A 17,937-nucleotide genomic window follows, 5' to 3' on the forward strand; every position below is an offset into this window, starting at 1 on the left:
TATGAAACTATTCATTATGGACCTTACAAATTGTGATTCTCAATTCCAAGGCTTATTGAAAATACAAATTAATTTTAGGTTAAGAAAATGACTACTGTGTATTTTCTCTCACTATTGAGATACACTGGCTAAGAGAACCATGTTAACTTATTTCTATGTGTCACTACTAAATATTACATACAATCTTTCAAGAGCAATTTCATGGTCATTTATAGAATGAACAAATGAGTTTCCTTATTTTCCAAATTATTGAGTTATTTCCAAAATTAAAGGTAATTAAAATTATTGTTTTTTGAGAAATAAGGGTAGTGACAAATTGAATACTAGCAGGGAAGATATACACTTGAGTATTTTTATTTTTAACTGGATTTCATTATAGAAAGTAAGATAGCCATCTAGTATCCATCTAGTATAAAACCAGCTATCTAGTATAAAAGTGAGGACATTCTTTCATGATAAGTTGAAACAAATATGTATGAAACTCAACAAAAAGTTTTGTTAGATCATTTTGCTTTATATTAATATTGTCATGAAACAATGCCTAATATTAACTTGTGTGAGTTAGCATGACAATTATATAATTTCAACTGATAAAAAATTTATTTTTAATATAGACAGGTAACACACTCAAAAAGACAAACAATATCACACGAAAGTATACAACTATTCCTTTTATTATTGTGGACCAGTTACACTTGAAGAAATTGTTTGTATTTTATACTTGTCACATCAAGTTATTAAACCAATCAGGTAGTATGAAAAGAAATAGCCTAATATTTAAAAGAAATCTATATCACATTAAAAGGTATTCCTTTTGTCTCAAGAAAAATACATTTCAATTAAAATAATAATCCTACCTTGAAAAATTATTAAATGCAGCCACAGAAATATATTTTGTCATGTACAGTAGATGTTTAAATAAATATAAAAATAAAATTTTAATGGATTAAAATTGCTTCTACACACCAATGAAAGGCCATTTATTTATATTTTTAATGAAAAAGAGAAAATAAAATAGTTAAGATATTTCAAAGTTATTTTGTGTGTCTACCACTTAAAACCTAGCCGTATAAAATATTTTTTATTAAATGCAGCAGAAAACACCATAATTTAACCATGGATGGGCTTTTATAAAGAAAATATTCCCATTGTTTGTAATCGGTAACTCCGTGAATTAAAAATAAAACAGAAAGTCGATACTACAGTAACATTTTTTCATAATGACACTAAGACGTAGTCTCTCTTCCAAAGGATTTATAAGTAGAATTGTTAATGTTTTAAGTTTGCTAAATGCATATTTATGTATAAAATTCACTGGTATCATTTACCATGTATAGAAATAATTTTTTTTAAGTTACAATATTCTAAAATTTAGCAATTCAATTCCAGAATTGAGTAGGGGCAAAGAGATTGATTAGAGGCAGTAAGGTTAACAAGACAGACCAAGTAACAAGACAATAAAGATATGTTGAGGGAGGGAAGTTAGATAAGTACATAAATAAATATAAGCTAAGCCAGAATATAAATGCTCCTTTATGAAAAATACACCTAAAATAATTGTGGGTTCAGAGATAAAGTATTACAATGGTTGAATAGAAAAACATGCTTCATAGAAAGAGATAACACATTGAAAAGCTTGAAATGGATGGTATTTCAATATATAGCAGATGGAAGAAAAAAAGAGACATTCAAGTGGGAGGATGAACAAGACACAGTCTGTGAAAATCTGTCTTGTTACAGGGAAAAATAGTGAGCTTTTGTTCGCTACTTCTAGCTTCATATAACAATTTAATAGTTAATCTGTTAGGTTACTCAAGAATTTATAAACATTTTATTTTAAAGCTTCTGTAAATAATTAAAATGCTAAAGTTTCTATCAATTTCTAAATTTAGAATACACATTCTCATTTAATTTTGCATAGCTCAGTATCCAGAGATGAGGGCACTGCATTTTAGTATTTTTATTTGAATTAATATATTATATTAAATTAGAGATTCACCATGGTAACTGATGATTTAATACTGTAATGAATCAAAGGCACAAATACATTTGTATAACAACAGAACAAGTTGAAATTCTAATGTGATTTTAAAACTCAATGGTCTTGCTTTCTGACAAGAGTTTTTAACATTATTTACTGTAAAAATATAGAAGAATTGGCCCTTAGAATGCATCACTATGCTTAATTGTATAAAAGCAGACATTAATGCAAAGTTTCTAAAATGGCATTATCTAACTAGTTCTATTTCTTATCAGATTTGGATTCAGATAATTAATCAAATTATATAGCAGATAAGTGTTCTTTTCATTATTTTCTCACTAAAGAGTAATCCAAAGAGATCCAAAGAGATTACTTTTGAAAAACAACATGACAACTGTTTTATCTTTGATGATGATCTTCTGAGTTTAATCCCCAGAAGAGAATAATAAATATGTCAATAGCTTTCCATAGTGCTGAATGATTAATGAGATATCAGGCAAATACATTTCCCTTTCTTAAATGACTATTCAATTCCCTTTTATTTCTTTTAAATTAAACCCATGTTTGTGTTATTACTTATTACCATACTTTCCCTACAGTGGAAATTTCTACTTTTCTTACCATGCAACTTCAGATAAGGCATTTACCATGCAACTTCAAGTAAGGCCTTCAGCAGTATCTTAGTATGAAAAATGGTAACATTAGCTACTCCTCAAAACTGAAATATTAAGAAAATTTTAAATATCTTCCCAAAGGTTGTCAAAATGTCTGGAGGATGGAGAAATTTTAAAAAAGATTAGGAAACTGAGTTAAAACATATAGTACAGTAAACATAAAGATAAAAAGGGAAGAAATGAGAAATACTGAGAATCTTAACCAATATGCACATACTAAAACTAAGTAAAATAATCTTTCTATCTACTCTCATGTGAGAAAGGTGTTAGCTAAAGAAAAAATGAACTGCAGCTGTATTCATGTAACAGTACAACAAAACAGTTTTTAATATGATTATGTCACGTGTTCAATAGCAAGAAATAAGGCAGGGAAAGAAGGAGATAAGAGAGAGAAAGAGAAAGAAAGGAACTTCTTAACTAAGAATGAAGCCAAACCAAGCCTCTTCTGGAACTATGATAACTGTCAGTCAAGACAGAATTTAAATCATCTATTCAACTTGTTGGATATTTACTTTCATGCTTGAGAGGGGGATAGAGTAGGGCTACTTTTTTTTTTCAGTTTGCACCTTAGATGAAGGACCATATAGACAATCGGAATTATAGTGTAGCAGAATAAAAGGTTTTTGTTCACATGAGTTCCTATCTCTATTTTCAGAGGAAAAATACTAATATTTATGGGTGTTTTTTGTGTGTGCCAAGTTGCTTCAGTCATGTCTGACCCTTTGTGACCCTATGAACTGTAGCCCTCCAAGTTCCTCTGTTCATGGGATTCTCCAGGCAAAAATACTGGAGTGGGTTGCCATGCCCTCCTCCAGGGGATACTTAAGGTACATGGAGCTCTGTTTTACACACACAAAAGACCCCAAGCTGCATTCCTTCAACTTTTTTAGATAAGGTATAATCAAATAGGACTATGACCCTGTGATTTTTCTCTGTAAGCAACACCATATCTCACTCAAAGAATGAAACTGCACAGATGACTGGTTTGATCTAAAGGTTTGCACATCAGATAGAGAAAGCACATACATATCTCTTATTAATTTTCAGCTTCTTTAGAAAAGTTGCTGTTGTCTGCAAAACTTGGCTTTTCTTATTTATACCCCTGTCTGATCCACTGATGGTATCTGTACATGTCCCAGTAACGATTCTTCCATCTCCTGTAATCTAAACCTAAACAGGTAGAGGGGTTCAGGAAGTAACAGAGATGATATACATTCTAAATAGCAAAGAAATGAACAAGGATTTGAATTAATATAGTTACAATATAAGAGTTATCATGTACTTTACAGATTATAAAATACCAATGATACAGTGTGGAAAACTCTATAACAATACATCTTAATTTTACTTGTTCGCGTGTATAGTTTCACTATATTGATCTGTCTAATATTAAGAATTAGTTTGAAGTTTGAATAAATCACTTCTCGTAGAAACATTATAATTCACATCAAATTGTTTCTCTGTTATATACCTACAAGCTATTTTTGCTGCATTCCTAATAAACAGCTCATTGTTTGAACTTGTAGTAATTAGATAACACTGGAACGCTGAAATCAAAAACAAACCAACAAACAAAATTCTCTAGTTCTTATTAGCTACTGAATTCCTTAACATTATTTACATTTTTCTCCAGAGTGGAATATTTAAATTTTCCTATTAAATTAAACAAACACGAACACTATTAAAGTAGGTCAGGGTGAAGCAGCACCACATTATGTTGACAACAGCACCACATCTCCTGCAGTTGTTTCTGAGTCCTGACTGTGGTTAGAGCTGATACCAGTGTCTGAGTCTGTGTCATTTGTATACATGTTAAATATTCTTTGAGTAAAAGGAGAAACCACCCCATTGCTGGTGGGTACCTCAGATTCCTTTCCTCTGTTTTCCTTTAGCTGGCATTCATCTGTGTTGCTGATATGAAGGGAATTAAACTCCTTGGCGAGGAGCTCGTATTCCTTAGCTTTCATCTGAAGCAATGAGTCACTGTATTTAATTTCTTTCTGGATGCCACTCAAGTGAGAGTGGATTTTCAAACCAGCTTTCATGCTTTTCTCCAAATCACACTTAACACTCTCTAAATTAGAGCTTTCAAGTTCACTGGCAGCTGCCCCTTCTGCATCTTCATTTATCTCCACGCAAACACTTTTTACTTCTTTTTCTATTTCGGCAGACAGCTTATCAATGAGCTTTCTGTAGTAGGTCAGTCGTTCCTCCAGCTGTACAAGTCCATCACTTTCTCTCAGGTCCTCCAGAATCTGCCTTTCATCATATTCCAAGCCTAGCTTTTGCTCAACTTCACTGAAACTGGGCATCATATATGCATCTTGGACATAATTTTCTCCATTATTTTCTACCCGATCAAGATGAAATTTAGCTTCACACTTTTCAATTTCCAGATCCAGTTCTTTCATTCTCTTGACTTGTTGATTAATAGTGTGATCCTGGGAAATAATCAGATGAACTAATGTCTCCATACTATCTCGCTCTTGGGAAACTGTGTCCTGCTTAATTTTAGCCAGTTTCCGGAAAGTTTTCCTGACTATTCTTTTTTGTTTATCTGGCGGTAATGTCTTCATGTAATTTGCCGGGCTGAGCTCCCACAGTTTTTCTGTGTTTTGCACTAATTTGGCTTCAGCTGTCCGCCACAAGGGAACTGGAAGAAAAGCATCTGCTTTAACCAAAACAAACTGCATATTAGGCTGCTCGTCTCCCCATGCTTTCCAAAGCTTCAGGATTCTAGTTAGGGGAGGAAGAACCCGTTCAGAGCCTCTCCACTTTTCTATGATGCAGTAATCACTGGGCTTTCCCAGAAGAAATCGCTTCTCCCCAAATGTAGTCTCGTGTTCCTCAAGCAAAGCCTGGATGACGTCAGCAGAGGTGGTGCGTTTGGTTAGCCCACACACAATCTTCTCTTCTTGGCAAACCCAAACCACAATTTCCTTCTCTTCTGAATCCATTTCTTTAGTTGGAGATCTAAAAGAAAAACAAAGTACATTATATTACTGTCATCACCTGTGTAAACTCAGAAAGATGGTTTAATTTTAATACCCTCTCTAAATTTTACCCTTAGTGAGAGATGCATTTTGAGGTGAGACTACATAAGAATCAGACTTTTTATGGTGATAAAGAAAATTTAGGACCATGAAAAATACCTTAGTTTTCTTTTTAACTCCTATTGGGCTCTGGAACAAGCAAATTGTTGTCAAAGATAATGGAGGCTATTTTATCTTTAGAAAGCCAGACACAATATAACTGCAGTTAGAATTGCCAGAGTTAAGACAATAATCAACGTGGTGATGAATAAGAGGTAGAATAAGACTATTCTGGGGCTTCCCAGGGTGGTGCTAGTGGTGAAGAACCTGCCTACCAATGCAGGAGACGTTAGAGTTGCTAGTTCAACCCCTGGCTCAGGAAGATCACTTGGAGGAGCACATGGCAACCTATGCCAGTATTCTCACCTGGAGAATCCCATGGGCAGAGGAGCTACAGTTCATAGGGTCACAAAGAGTAGGACACAACTGAAGTGACTTAGCATGCACACACAAGACTATTTTGCTGGAGACATAGAACTAGGAAATAACCATGGAAATGTAAATAGAATGTTATTAGAATAAAAGAGTTGAAAATAGTCCATTATTGAAATTAGTGATTATTTCATCCTGCAAATATCTACTGTATGCTAACCACGTGCCAGATATGTCTGAAGATACTAAAGATATAGCAATAAGCAATGGAGACAAGGACATGGACATAATGTGTAATTAATATAAGATAGTGGTAAATGCTAGGAAGAGAATTAAAGAGGATGAAGTGATAGAGAATGACTTGGAAGAAGGAGAGGTCTACTTTATTTAAAGAGCTCAGGAGAGACTTCCCTAAGAAGGTGACATGTGAATAGGAACAAAGCCACACAGTAGTGACAGTGAAGATTCAACCTAAGCAAAAAAGCTGACTAGAGTGCACTTCTAACTGATGCACTGTAAAAACAAGTTTATGAGTTTAATGGCTTAGACATGTGGATTAAATTGGAAGAAAAATCATAAACTACTTCTTAAAGAGGAACTTTATCACATAAATTAGTCTTTGATAGCAGTGGAGCCACAGTGCCTCATTAGAGCACCCAACAGGTCAAGGAAGGACATTTCCCAATAGCCAGCCATGGAGAATAGTATGTGGAAATGTATTACCTTCTATGCCTTTTTCTTATTAATCTTGTTCCTGCTTTCATACAGTAATAAAGGATTTTGACTGGCCTGGATGCTTCCCTTAGCTGACAAAACTTTCATAAATATAAAAGCCTTAGTGCTATCTCCTTAGAGTAATCCTTACGTCCTGTTCCATTTTCTAGATGGGAAACATCAGTTCTAGGTCTGTAGCTAAGGATGACACGTGAGTTATAAATGCTTCAGCTCTACACTGCAGCTGTGAAGAAGACTGGAAAACAGGGATCAGAGAGTCTTTATGTATGCTAGAATAATAATGACATACATAAGAATTCCCCAATTCTTCCATGATCCCTGCTCTAATTGGGATTCTCTTGTTTTGGAGGGAGCAAGTGCTTATATGTTATGGCTTCCACTAGAGACCTGATAGTTTTCAGCTCATGTGGATGATATAACCGTAACAGTCATTATGCACAATCAAGAAAGATATTATTATTTCCATATTACATATGAGAAATTGAGTGCCTTTATTAATAGTCTCACAGGCTAACTGGTTCCAAACACTTAAAAAAAGTTTGCTCTAAACATCCTTTTATTTTCTTGAGTCAATTATTCTCTAAATATTTTGAGGAATTTTTATTACCATCATTCAAACCAGGTAATTTTCAAAACTTCTGCCACTTGACTGAGCATGTTAAAAGTAATGATCATTCTTCATTAAATGTAGGCAGTAAGTCTTCCATACCTAGTATAAGCTTCATCATGTTTAATTCTACTTTGTAGCAGGCTTAGGATTTTGCAAACTATGTTCATTTTATAGTATGGCTCCAATTGAGTTTCTATTCACTCATTCATTTGACAAATATTTGCTGAGCATCTCTTCAGTGGTTGATACCATCATGGAAATGTGGATCATAGAAAGATTTGTATGATTTATAAAACATTTGCTGTTTAGTTGCTAAGTCATGTTGGCCTCTTTTACCACCCATGGACAGTAGCCTGCCAGGCTCCTATGTCCATGGGATTTCCCAGGCAAGAATACTGGAGTGGGTGGCCATTTCCTTCTCCAGGGTATATTCCTGATCCAGGGACAGACCTGTCTCTTGCGTCTCCTGCATTGGCAGGTGGATTCTTTTACCACTGTGTCCCCTGGGAAGCCCAATATATAGTATACTGAGTTTATAATTATGTAGTATGAAAGTGTGTTAGTTGCTCAGTCGTGTCAGAATTTTTGTGACCCCAAGGACTGTAGCCTGACAGGCTCTTCTGTCCATGGGATTTCCCAGGCAAGAATACTGGAGTGGATTGCCATTTCCTCCTCCAGAGAATCCTGACCCAGGAATGGAACCCAGGTTTCCTGCATTGCAGGTGGATTCTTTACCATCTAAGCCACCTAGGAAGTCCTTATTATAATATACATAATATATACTACATAATTATTTAGTATATATTATGACATTTCCCATACATACACTTTAAAAAATTATATATGTATTTTACACTTTATTAAATTTGATATTATTGAATATATCCTAAGATTCTCTTTAAGTATTGTTTTGTTTGGGATCAAGATTGCTGGGAGTAATATCAATAACCTTGGATAGGCCGATGACACCACCCTCATGGCAGAAAGTGAAGAGGAACTAAGGAGCCTCTTGATGGAAGTGAAAGAGGAGAGTGAAAAAGCTGGCTTAAAACTCAACATTCAAAAAACTAAGATCATGGCATCCAACCCCATCACTTCTTGGCAAACAGAGGGGAAACAATGGAAACAGTGACAGATTTTATTTTGGGGGGCTCCAAAATCACTGCAGATGGCGACTGCAGCCATGAAATTAAAAGACGCTTGCTCCTTGGAAGAAAAGCTATGACAAACCTAGATAGCATATTAAAAAGCAGAGACATTACTTTGCCAACAAAGGTCCATACAGTCAAAGCTATGGTTTTCCAGTAGTCACATTCTTGGCTGGAGAATCCCATGGACAGAGGAGCCTGGTAGGCTACAGTACATGGGGTCACAAGAGTCGGACACGACCTAGTGGCTAAACCACCACCACTATGTTTGGATGTGAGAGTTGGACCATAAAGAAGCCTGAGTGCCAAAGAATTGATGCTTTTGAACTATGATGTTGGAGAAGACTGTTGAGAGTCCCTTGGACTGCAAGGAGATCAAATCAGTCAATCCTAAAGGAAATCAGTCCTGAATATTCATTGGAAGGGCTGATACTGAAGCTGAAGCTCCCATACTGTGGCCACCTGATGCAAAGAGCCGACTCATTAGCAAAGACCCTGTTGCTGGGAAAGACTGAAGGCTGGAGGAGAAGGAGATGACAGAGAATGAGATGGTTGGATGGCATCACCGACTCAATGGACATGAGTTTGAGCAAGCTCTGGGAGATGGTGAAGGACAGGGATTCCGGCGTGCTGCAGTCCATGGGGTCGCAAAGAGTCTGACATGACTGAGAGACTGAATAACAACAACAGCTCTGTTTATGTTTTCAAATAGTTTATAATCACAAAATATGGTTAAATTATTTATGTATATAAAAGAAAATAAAAAACACTCATAGTACCACAGTATCCATTTTTATCTGACGCTTTACATTCTTTTTTGCCTTCTGAAACATTAACAAGATTTATTTGTAAAGATTTGCAAAAAAGTAATAGTAGGAACAATACTTGATATTTTAAAATGTGATTTCATCTAAATTTTCACTAACAATCATTTTGAATTCCAACAAATTATTTTTTTCTAATCTTCTGTACTCATCACTGTAATACTGCAATATTTCTCACAAGAAATATTTCTGACTCACATTTCTCACAAGATTGCTTCAAATATCAGATAAGAGAAAGAAGAAGTGCTTTGAAAATTGTGGAAAATGTACTGGGTAAATATAGGTTATTAACACAAATGGTAAAATTACTGTTATTATTACTTAATGCTGAAAAGGGTGTGGTATCATTCAGGAACATTATTGAGCTTGCTACAGTGTTTAACAGTATTATCTTCAAAATATTTTTCAATCTATCCCACAATATTTTTTCACCTGTTTTCAGCTAGTCAATATTTTTGTATGTACACTTCCAATATAACACAACTGTTTATGTAATAAAAGATGTTTAAAAGGATCATTAATATAATATTTGGATCACAAATGAGCTGAGAATCCTTTTAATCTTTCTCTGATTTTAACACTGTGGTAACACTGAAAATAAATCTATACATATATTTATATTTCATCTGACTACTCTTCTATAACTATTTCATTATTCAGTTTTTGCCTTTTAGAGTATCTTCATCAGACAATTAAGAAAATTTATATGCCAAATGAAACTCTTCAGAGACATGTGTTAGCCTCACAGGTACCTTTCCAGATTTATTCTGAAACAGGGTGAAAATTATATATGAGAATTTTTGCATTCACCCTGTATTTAATCATGAACTTAAACATGTCTCCACCGATAATTAATTTTAATACCACAAAACACACAGAATTAAGATGAGTTGGCTTGGAATTACATATGCAAATTCATACAGCTAAATATTTCTTCAACAAGTTTCCATTGAGTAACTATGGTGCATAAAGCAGTAGGGAATAAATCAACTATTTAAATCTGGAAATCTTAAGTATTAAATAGGACATTTTAATGTCAAATTGAAGATCCACAACATACGTATTTACAGAAAAATGATTAAATGTGAAGGCAGAGAAAAATAAAGATAAATAGATAATATTTGGATATCTTTATTAAGTTGTACAAAAAAAAAAATGAACTTGGGGCCCAGGAGAATAATTCAAAAAAATGACATTTCTTCCTAGTATGGTAGACATTAAAGTTTAATTGAAATTTGATGTATAAAACTTACCAGGACAAATATTTCATATTGAGCCCTACTTTCAAAAAAAATAAGAATCATCAAAATGAGAAATTGTTAAGAATAATTACATTATAAGATATGCTAAAACACAGTATATGTAAACTAGCAATCCATGGTATTTATAAAAATTATTTAGATCTCTGAATGCATTTTTCCATAGAATCTACATTATAATTTTTTATTTCCTAGGCCAGCCTAGAAGTATGATACTAACATAATCTAGCTGCTATATATAGGAGTGATTCTAAGGGAAATGCTCTTCTTGCTCAACTCTGCAGAATCATATTCCATGCTTGGAAATCAGAAGTTATACTTTTATCAGTTTTGAGCAATTGGTGGCACCTCTGTCTGCAAACAGTGATGGAAGTCTCCAACAGATTGAAGGATAAAGACCTGTGAAGCTTTACGGGCATGTTGGACATATCTCTTAGTGTTGCCTCATTGCCCAAAGACTGTTCTGTTTCTTTTTATTACCATTGCTTATTATGTAAACTGAACACTCTCCTTCTAAACCAGTGGTTCTCTACCAGGGGTGATTTTGCCTGAAATGTGTGGGGACATTTCAGGTTTTCACATTAGGGTATGGGGATGCTAGGAGCATGGGAATGATCTAGCCTAAAATGTCAACAGTGGAGCTGTTGAAGAACCGTGTATGTTTGCGTGTGTGGGCTCATTGCTTAGTCATGTACGACTCTTTGTGACCCCATGGACAGTAGCCCACCAGGCTCCTCTGTCCATGGGATTGCCCAGGCAAGAATATGGAGTGGGTTGCCATTTGCTTCTCCAAGGGATCTTCCCCACCCAGGGATTGAATCTGCATCTCCTGTGGCTCCTGAATTGCAGGTGGATTCTTTACTGCTGAGTCACAGAGGAAGCCCACTGAGGAATCCTGATCCATATATACAAAATATACTTTCATCACAGCTTTGTCTATACTGTCTTTTCTTACACCTTGTGGAGAATCTAACAGTAAAATATATTAAAACAAAAATAACAAATAAGTGAGACATTTCCACAATAAGTGATGCAAGTTGGCATTCTACTTAATGGATTGCCAATGGAACTTTTTCTCCTTTCACCCTCATGGCTAGTCTTTATGATTATTATTATTAATCCTGCCCAACTGGACTTCCCTCTGTTAGTCCCAGAACTGGTCCTAAAGAATACTGATATCTTCATTAAGATGCTATAGAAATACAAGTATTCAGAATAGGATTAATTTTCGTTCAAGGGAAAAAAACAAACAAACAAAAAACAAACTTGCATTCATAGATTTCATTAAGAAATAGTAAATCTTCCTTCTTCATTGAGAAACAGTGTTTGACTCAGCCACTAAAAAGAATACATTTGAATCAGTCCTATTGAGATGGATGAAATTGGAGCCCATTATACAGAGTGAAGTAAGCCAGAAAGAAAAACATCAATACAGTATACTAATGCATATATATGGAATTTGAAAGATGGTAATGATAACCCTATTTGTCAGACAGAATAAGAGACACAGATGCATAGAACAGTCTTATGGACTCTGAGGGAGAAGGTGAGGGTGGGACGTTCTGAGAGAATAGCATTGAAACATGTATATTATCATGTGAAACAGAACACCATTCCAGGTTCGATGCATGAGACAAATGCTCAGGGCTGGGGCAATGGGATGACCCAGAGGGATGGGATGGGGAGGGAGGTGGGAAGGGGGTTCAGGATGGGGAACACATGTAAACCCATGGCTGATTCATGTCAATGTATGGCAAAAACCACTACAATATTGTAAAGTAATTAGCCCCCAACTAAAATAAATAAATTTATTTAAAAAAATAAATAAATAAATCCAGCTTGAACATCTGGGGAAAAAAAAAGAAATAGTGTTTGAATATCTGACCATTAAATGGTGAATTGACAGTGGGAAGAAAAGATGTGGGGATGAAATGACAGGATAGAGGTGGCCAAGGAGACTAGGGCAGTGCCAGGGGCATAGTGAGGGTTGGAAGTCAGCAGAAAGGTTTCATTGTATTTCTCCCTTACTCTTTCTTTGCAGGTTTATTCTGCCCTGCGACAGAGTGGACAACCAAAGACCAGAATTAGGAATGAAGGTTTTGAGATCCCTTCAGTTTAGGAGAAGTAGTCAAGATAATATCTGCAGTCTTTACAGGACCAAAGGGAAATTCCCAGAGATAACCATGGGAAATGAGAAAAAGAAAATCTATCACTTAGTTAAGGCTGTGGACAGTACAGACATGTTAGACATGCCTAGACAAGTCAGAAAGTGTCTTTAAAAATACCTTAGCAATAAAACTACACTGAATATAACATTTTCTTGCTTTGGTTATTCAAAGGCACCCTGGAATATAATACTGTCTTGAAGTCACATTATTCAAATGAATTGGAATACAATACTGTATTTTTTAAAATCTGGTTATTTGTGCTTTTCTGATTGCTGAATACAAAACAAGGGTTGCTATTATCCTAAATTTTATCAGACTTTTGGCCTAACTAAGATATTGTCTTAGTATTTTTTTACATGAAGTTCAAATTAAATGAATGCTTTCCAGTCAAACTTCTCATTCTATAGAGAAGTATGAATTATCTCCTTAATATTTCTTAACACATAGTAACATTAATTCTCTTTGAAATTTTGATTAAACCTCAAAATATATTTAAACTCCTCAAAAGATAGACATTTATTTTTCCCTGATATCATCATGCAGTTCAAAGCCATAGCAAGGACCACAACCAGAATTAATACAACATATGTTATTCATTATGTATCCTGTAATAAAAATAAGAATACAGAGAAAAAGCTACATGTTGCACTGAGATTCTGATCCAGCACAGAGAACAGATTTCAATGCCTCATAATAGTCAGATTTTTCCATGGAAAACATAGATGCCTGTGGACTTATAAAAATCCTTCTTATGAAGTCTGTTCTCAAAATATCTTGACCAAATAAACTATCACAGGGAATTAGATCCAGTCTATAAGACTCCTCAGTGTATAACCCACTACATGTGGCATTCATATTTAAAACATGTCAGTAAATAACACTTGGAGACAGACTAACTCAACAATGCAAGATTCAGAACTAATGATTAGGAATGGAAGCTATAATACAGTAATAAAAGAAATTCAATTTCAGGACATTTATCTCAGGCTCAAATCTAAAATTACCTTGTAGAAGTTTACATTGTCTTGAATAAAAGCATATAACTAATTAAAGAATAAAGATAGGTGAAGATAAAGGGCAAGTTTACTAAATCATATTCCATACCAAAGATTATAAACTGGTATTTTAATTTACAAACCCAGCTCTATACCAATTATGAAGTTTAAAATACTAAGGATGCCATAAGTAGTTAGTTTAGGTAGTCAAGGTTTAAATTACATGACACATCTCTTTTCAAACTAAAAGGTCAAGCTTCCAAATTTAATAGCATCTTTTCCCAATAATCAAAATTATCACAGTACAAATACTGGTTTGGCCATAAGATCTTACAGAAAAACTCAAATGAACATTTTATCCAATACAATACAATGAGTTCAGCTAATTAATTATTTAACATCACTACTATTATGTAAGAGAAAAATTTATATTTTGTGTACTATAATTTGGTGGCTTTGTAATAAGAGAAAAAGAAGGACCCAAACAGAAATTTCAAGACAGACTCTGGTAAAGATAAAAGTTTAAATATATGACTGAAAAAAAAGTTTTATGTAAATCAATTATATCTATCCTTAGTTAGTTATTCCCCAAATAAATTGTCCATTTTTAATTATAGCATACATATTTTTATAACTTGATTCAACATTCATTGCTTAACACATTATTGACCAGAGGCATCATTTCTGCAAAAAATCCCCTAGTCAATAATGTGTTAACAGAACTATGATTTTAGTAAATGTGAATAAATGATGAGGGTAAAATTCTATAGAAGATAAGATGATCTTTAAGTTCAGAAATGCATTATATAGCTAGGAAGGAGAAAAGATATGTTTAGAGAGAAAGAGATTTTAAAAATTGAAGACCATCTTAAATATTATTGGAAATCATGAAATATTAACACATTCTGTATAAAAATGCTACAAAATTTTAAAAAAGCAATAATAATCAAAGTTAGGTAATATGTAATAAACCATAATAAGACATAGAAGTTGACCCCTATGTCTTCAAGACATTCTCAATTCCCATAACCTTTTAAAGTCAAATTAGGTAAAAGAGCCTCATGAGATTTCATTTGGGACAGGATCTTGGATCCTGGATCTAAGATCCTTGGATCTTATCTGTGAGGAGGACTCTTTCAGTTTATTACTTAATATGATGATGTTTAGGCTTGGTAGTTAAGGAACAGATACTTAGAAAATAAGTAAGATGACTGGGGAAAAGAACAGTGGGGTGTGTGTAAAAGGAGACATTAGATAACAGTAGCTCACATTTATTGCATGCTAATATGTGCCAGGCATTGTTTTAAGTGCTTTATATATATCAACTCATATAATTTTCATCACAACCCTATCAGCTAGGCCCTATAATCAAATTCATTACGAAGATTAAAAAACTGAAGCACAAGAAATTAAGAATTTGTTCAATACCACCCTCAGCTAGTAAGTGGGGGAAAATACGGATCATGTAGAAATAAGGAAAATAAGAATAATTTGGATTAAATGAGTTAGAATTGAATCCGTATTGATGAACTCCCTATTGTGTAATACAATAATCAATATATTTCATTAAGTTTTCTCTCTGGAAACAAGATACTAAATCTGAATCAGATATAGTCATCTACTGAAGAGGGGAAAAAAAAAACTTTTGTGATATTATGATAAAAGTATCTTATATATTTACTTACTACCTGCTTCTATACATTGTCAATACATACAAGATCATCTATCAATGTGATATTGTGGATATTTAATGACTGACTTTCTTGGAAATCTGGAGGCTCGTCAGTACACAGACTCCTAATTCTTTCACCTATTTAAGAAGCAACTATAAAATTATTTTATAGTTCCTCTAGTAGACATCTGGGTAAAATGCTGAACTGCCCATTCAATTCAGATTTTTTTAAAGTACTTTATTCAGCCCAGCACCTAGAGATAATTGATATTTATATTTTTTTCTATACATATACTACATTTTTAGTAAGTTCTAAAGCATGACATAGTCCCTAATCATTTAAAAGCTATATTGAGAACTTCTTTGGTGGTCCAGTGGTTAAGAATCCACCTGCCAATGCAGGGTACACAGGTTCAACCCCTGGTCTGGGAAGATTCCACATGCCACAGGGCAACTAAGACTGTTAGCCACAACTGCTGAGCCGGCACACTAGAGCCCACACTCCACAACAAGAGGAGCCACCACGATGAGAAGCCCACACACAACTAGAGAGTAGTCTCTGCTTGTCACAAATAGAGAAAGCCTGTGCACAGCAATGAAGACCCAGCACGATCAAAAATAAATAAATATTTTTAAAGCTACATTGACTTTTAAAATCGATTTTGTTTGTGCTATTTTCTGTACTTAAACATTGATCACCTTAATGCACCAAGAAGGCATGCGAAGTAAAGCAAATATACTGTTGATGAGATTCAATACATGATACTCCAAAATATGGTACCTTGCGTATTTTAAGCAGAAGGAGTTCTAGAAAATGGGAGAAACGGGGAGTTCACTTGGACATTCCATCCAAGCCTCTCCCCTGAAAGTGATCCTAGCACCCTCAGGTGAGAGATGCCCTTCCTATATCTGAAGGAATAGAGCATTCTTATCTCTGAATACAAAGTGAAGAGAAGAATCCAAACAGACTCCATTAAATTTTTCCTAGTTTACTATACTTTGTGTTCTTTGACCTATCTACCACACTTCTCCATGACTGTGCATTCTTCAGTAAACCTAGCATAAAACAATTGAGATTTAACCACTTCTTTAGATCTTCATTTCCTTAAGAAGGCTCCTGTGTCATGTAAAACTTACAATAAATCAATTTGAAGGCTTTTCTCTTGTCAGTCTGTTTCGGTCAGTTTAATTTTCAGAACCAGGCATGGAACTTAACAGGGTCAAGGAAAACTTTTTATTCCCCTACACTATACATAAAATTAAAAAAAAAAAAAACTATTAAGTGACAATTTTGACTCTGTAATGTTTAGACACTTATACACACACAAAACAAAGTTTGAACACAATTAAAATTAATAAAGCAGACAAATGGTGAGGAATCTCTCTGCATCCACAAGCTAAAATAACTCTGGTTATTTTACCCAGAGAATACCGCATGCCCTCTCAAGTAACATTTTTGAGATCATAGTACTGCAGTTTCAGGAAGAGATAATCACATATCATGTCAGTCACAAATAAAACAAGTCTTTGCTTAGGCCGCTATGCAAATTTGGATTACTGTTTTGATAGATGAAGCATGAAAATAGTGCTATCAAATAGTTTTCATTAAACACAAACTATTTATTTTATCCACATTTTATTCAAATAGTTTTAAAACTGGAGTCCTTCAGAAAATTAATCATTCTGTGAAAAATAGGGGCAGCAAAATATTAAAACTATCTTGAAAATTAAAATTTTATGCATACATATACATAGAAAAAAATCACTAGTTTTATGCATTACTAATACCAGTTTAATTTTCTAGGGTGCAATAATATAAGTCATATAGGATAAGAAAAACCCTAAACATTGGATTGCTGCAGGGTCCTATAATACTATACATAATTCCCATAAACAGAGAAAAGGGAAGGGGATGTGTAAAGAATGTGTATTGGAGATTACTGGGGGTTAAGTAAACTAAGCTCATAGTTCAGAGGCCGGAAGTTGATTATACTCAAAATGTAAATATTAACATGCAGTGTTTACAAGATGAAATGCTGAGAAAATATCTAATCTTATTGGAAACTCTAGGGCTTACTTCCAAGTGTTACTCGTGCTTTGCAAATACCTAAAGTTTCCTTATTGATTTGTACTTTGTAAAGAAATATTTCATAACAACAGAGCATATTCATTAAAGGAAAGTTACCCAGCCTGAATATTTAGTTTAACAATAGCTGTAGTTATGTCAACTACTAACATTCGTTTTCCTTTTGGCAGCTAAGCCCATAATTGGTTTTGCCTTCTTAGTGGAAGCGATTTTCTAATGACGGTGATTTTCAGCTTGTATTTGCCTGCAGCCACCTACTCGTCCCTCTCTAAATGTGTTCTGAGATATGCTGGCAGATTCGAATGGCACTAGAAATATGTA

The 17,937-nt window shown here is 34.2% G+C and overlaps 1 protein-coding gene across 1 annotated transcript in view; it reads right to left on the reverse strand.

Annotated features, from left to right (window-relative positions):
• Nucleotides 1-660: 660 nt before the first annotated feature.
• Nucleotides 661-17,937, reverse strand: part of RASSF9 (Ras association domain family member 9) — a 32,557-nt gene continuing 15,280 nt past the window's right edge. The window contains exon 2 of the mRNA XM_081483250.1: nucleotides 661-5,628. Coding sequence (XP_081339376.1) covers nucleotides 4,368-5,628 — 1,261 coding nt within the window. The 3' untranslated portion in view covers nucleotides 661-4,367. The remainder of the gene's footprint in view (nucleotides 5,629-17,937) is intronic.

This window comes from Giraffa tippelskirchi, chromosome 4 (genome assembly GCF_054371585.1).
Source record: "Giraffa tippelskirchi isolate mGirTip1 chromosome 4, T2T-mGirTip1v1.2.pri, whole genome shotgun sequence".
NCBI classification, from domain to species: domain Eukaryota; kingdom Metazoa; phylum Chordata; class Mammalia; order Artiodactyla; family Giraffidae; genus Giraffa; species Giraffa tippelskirchi.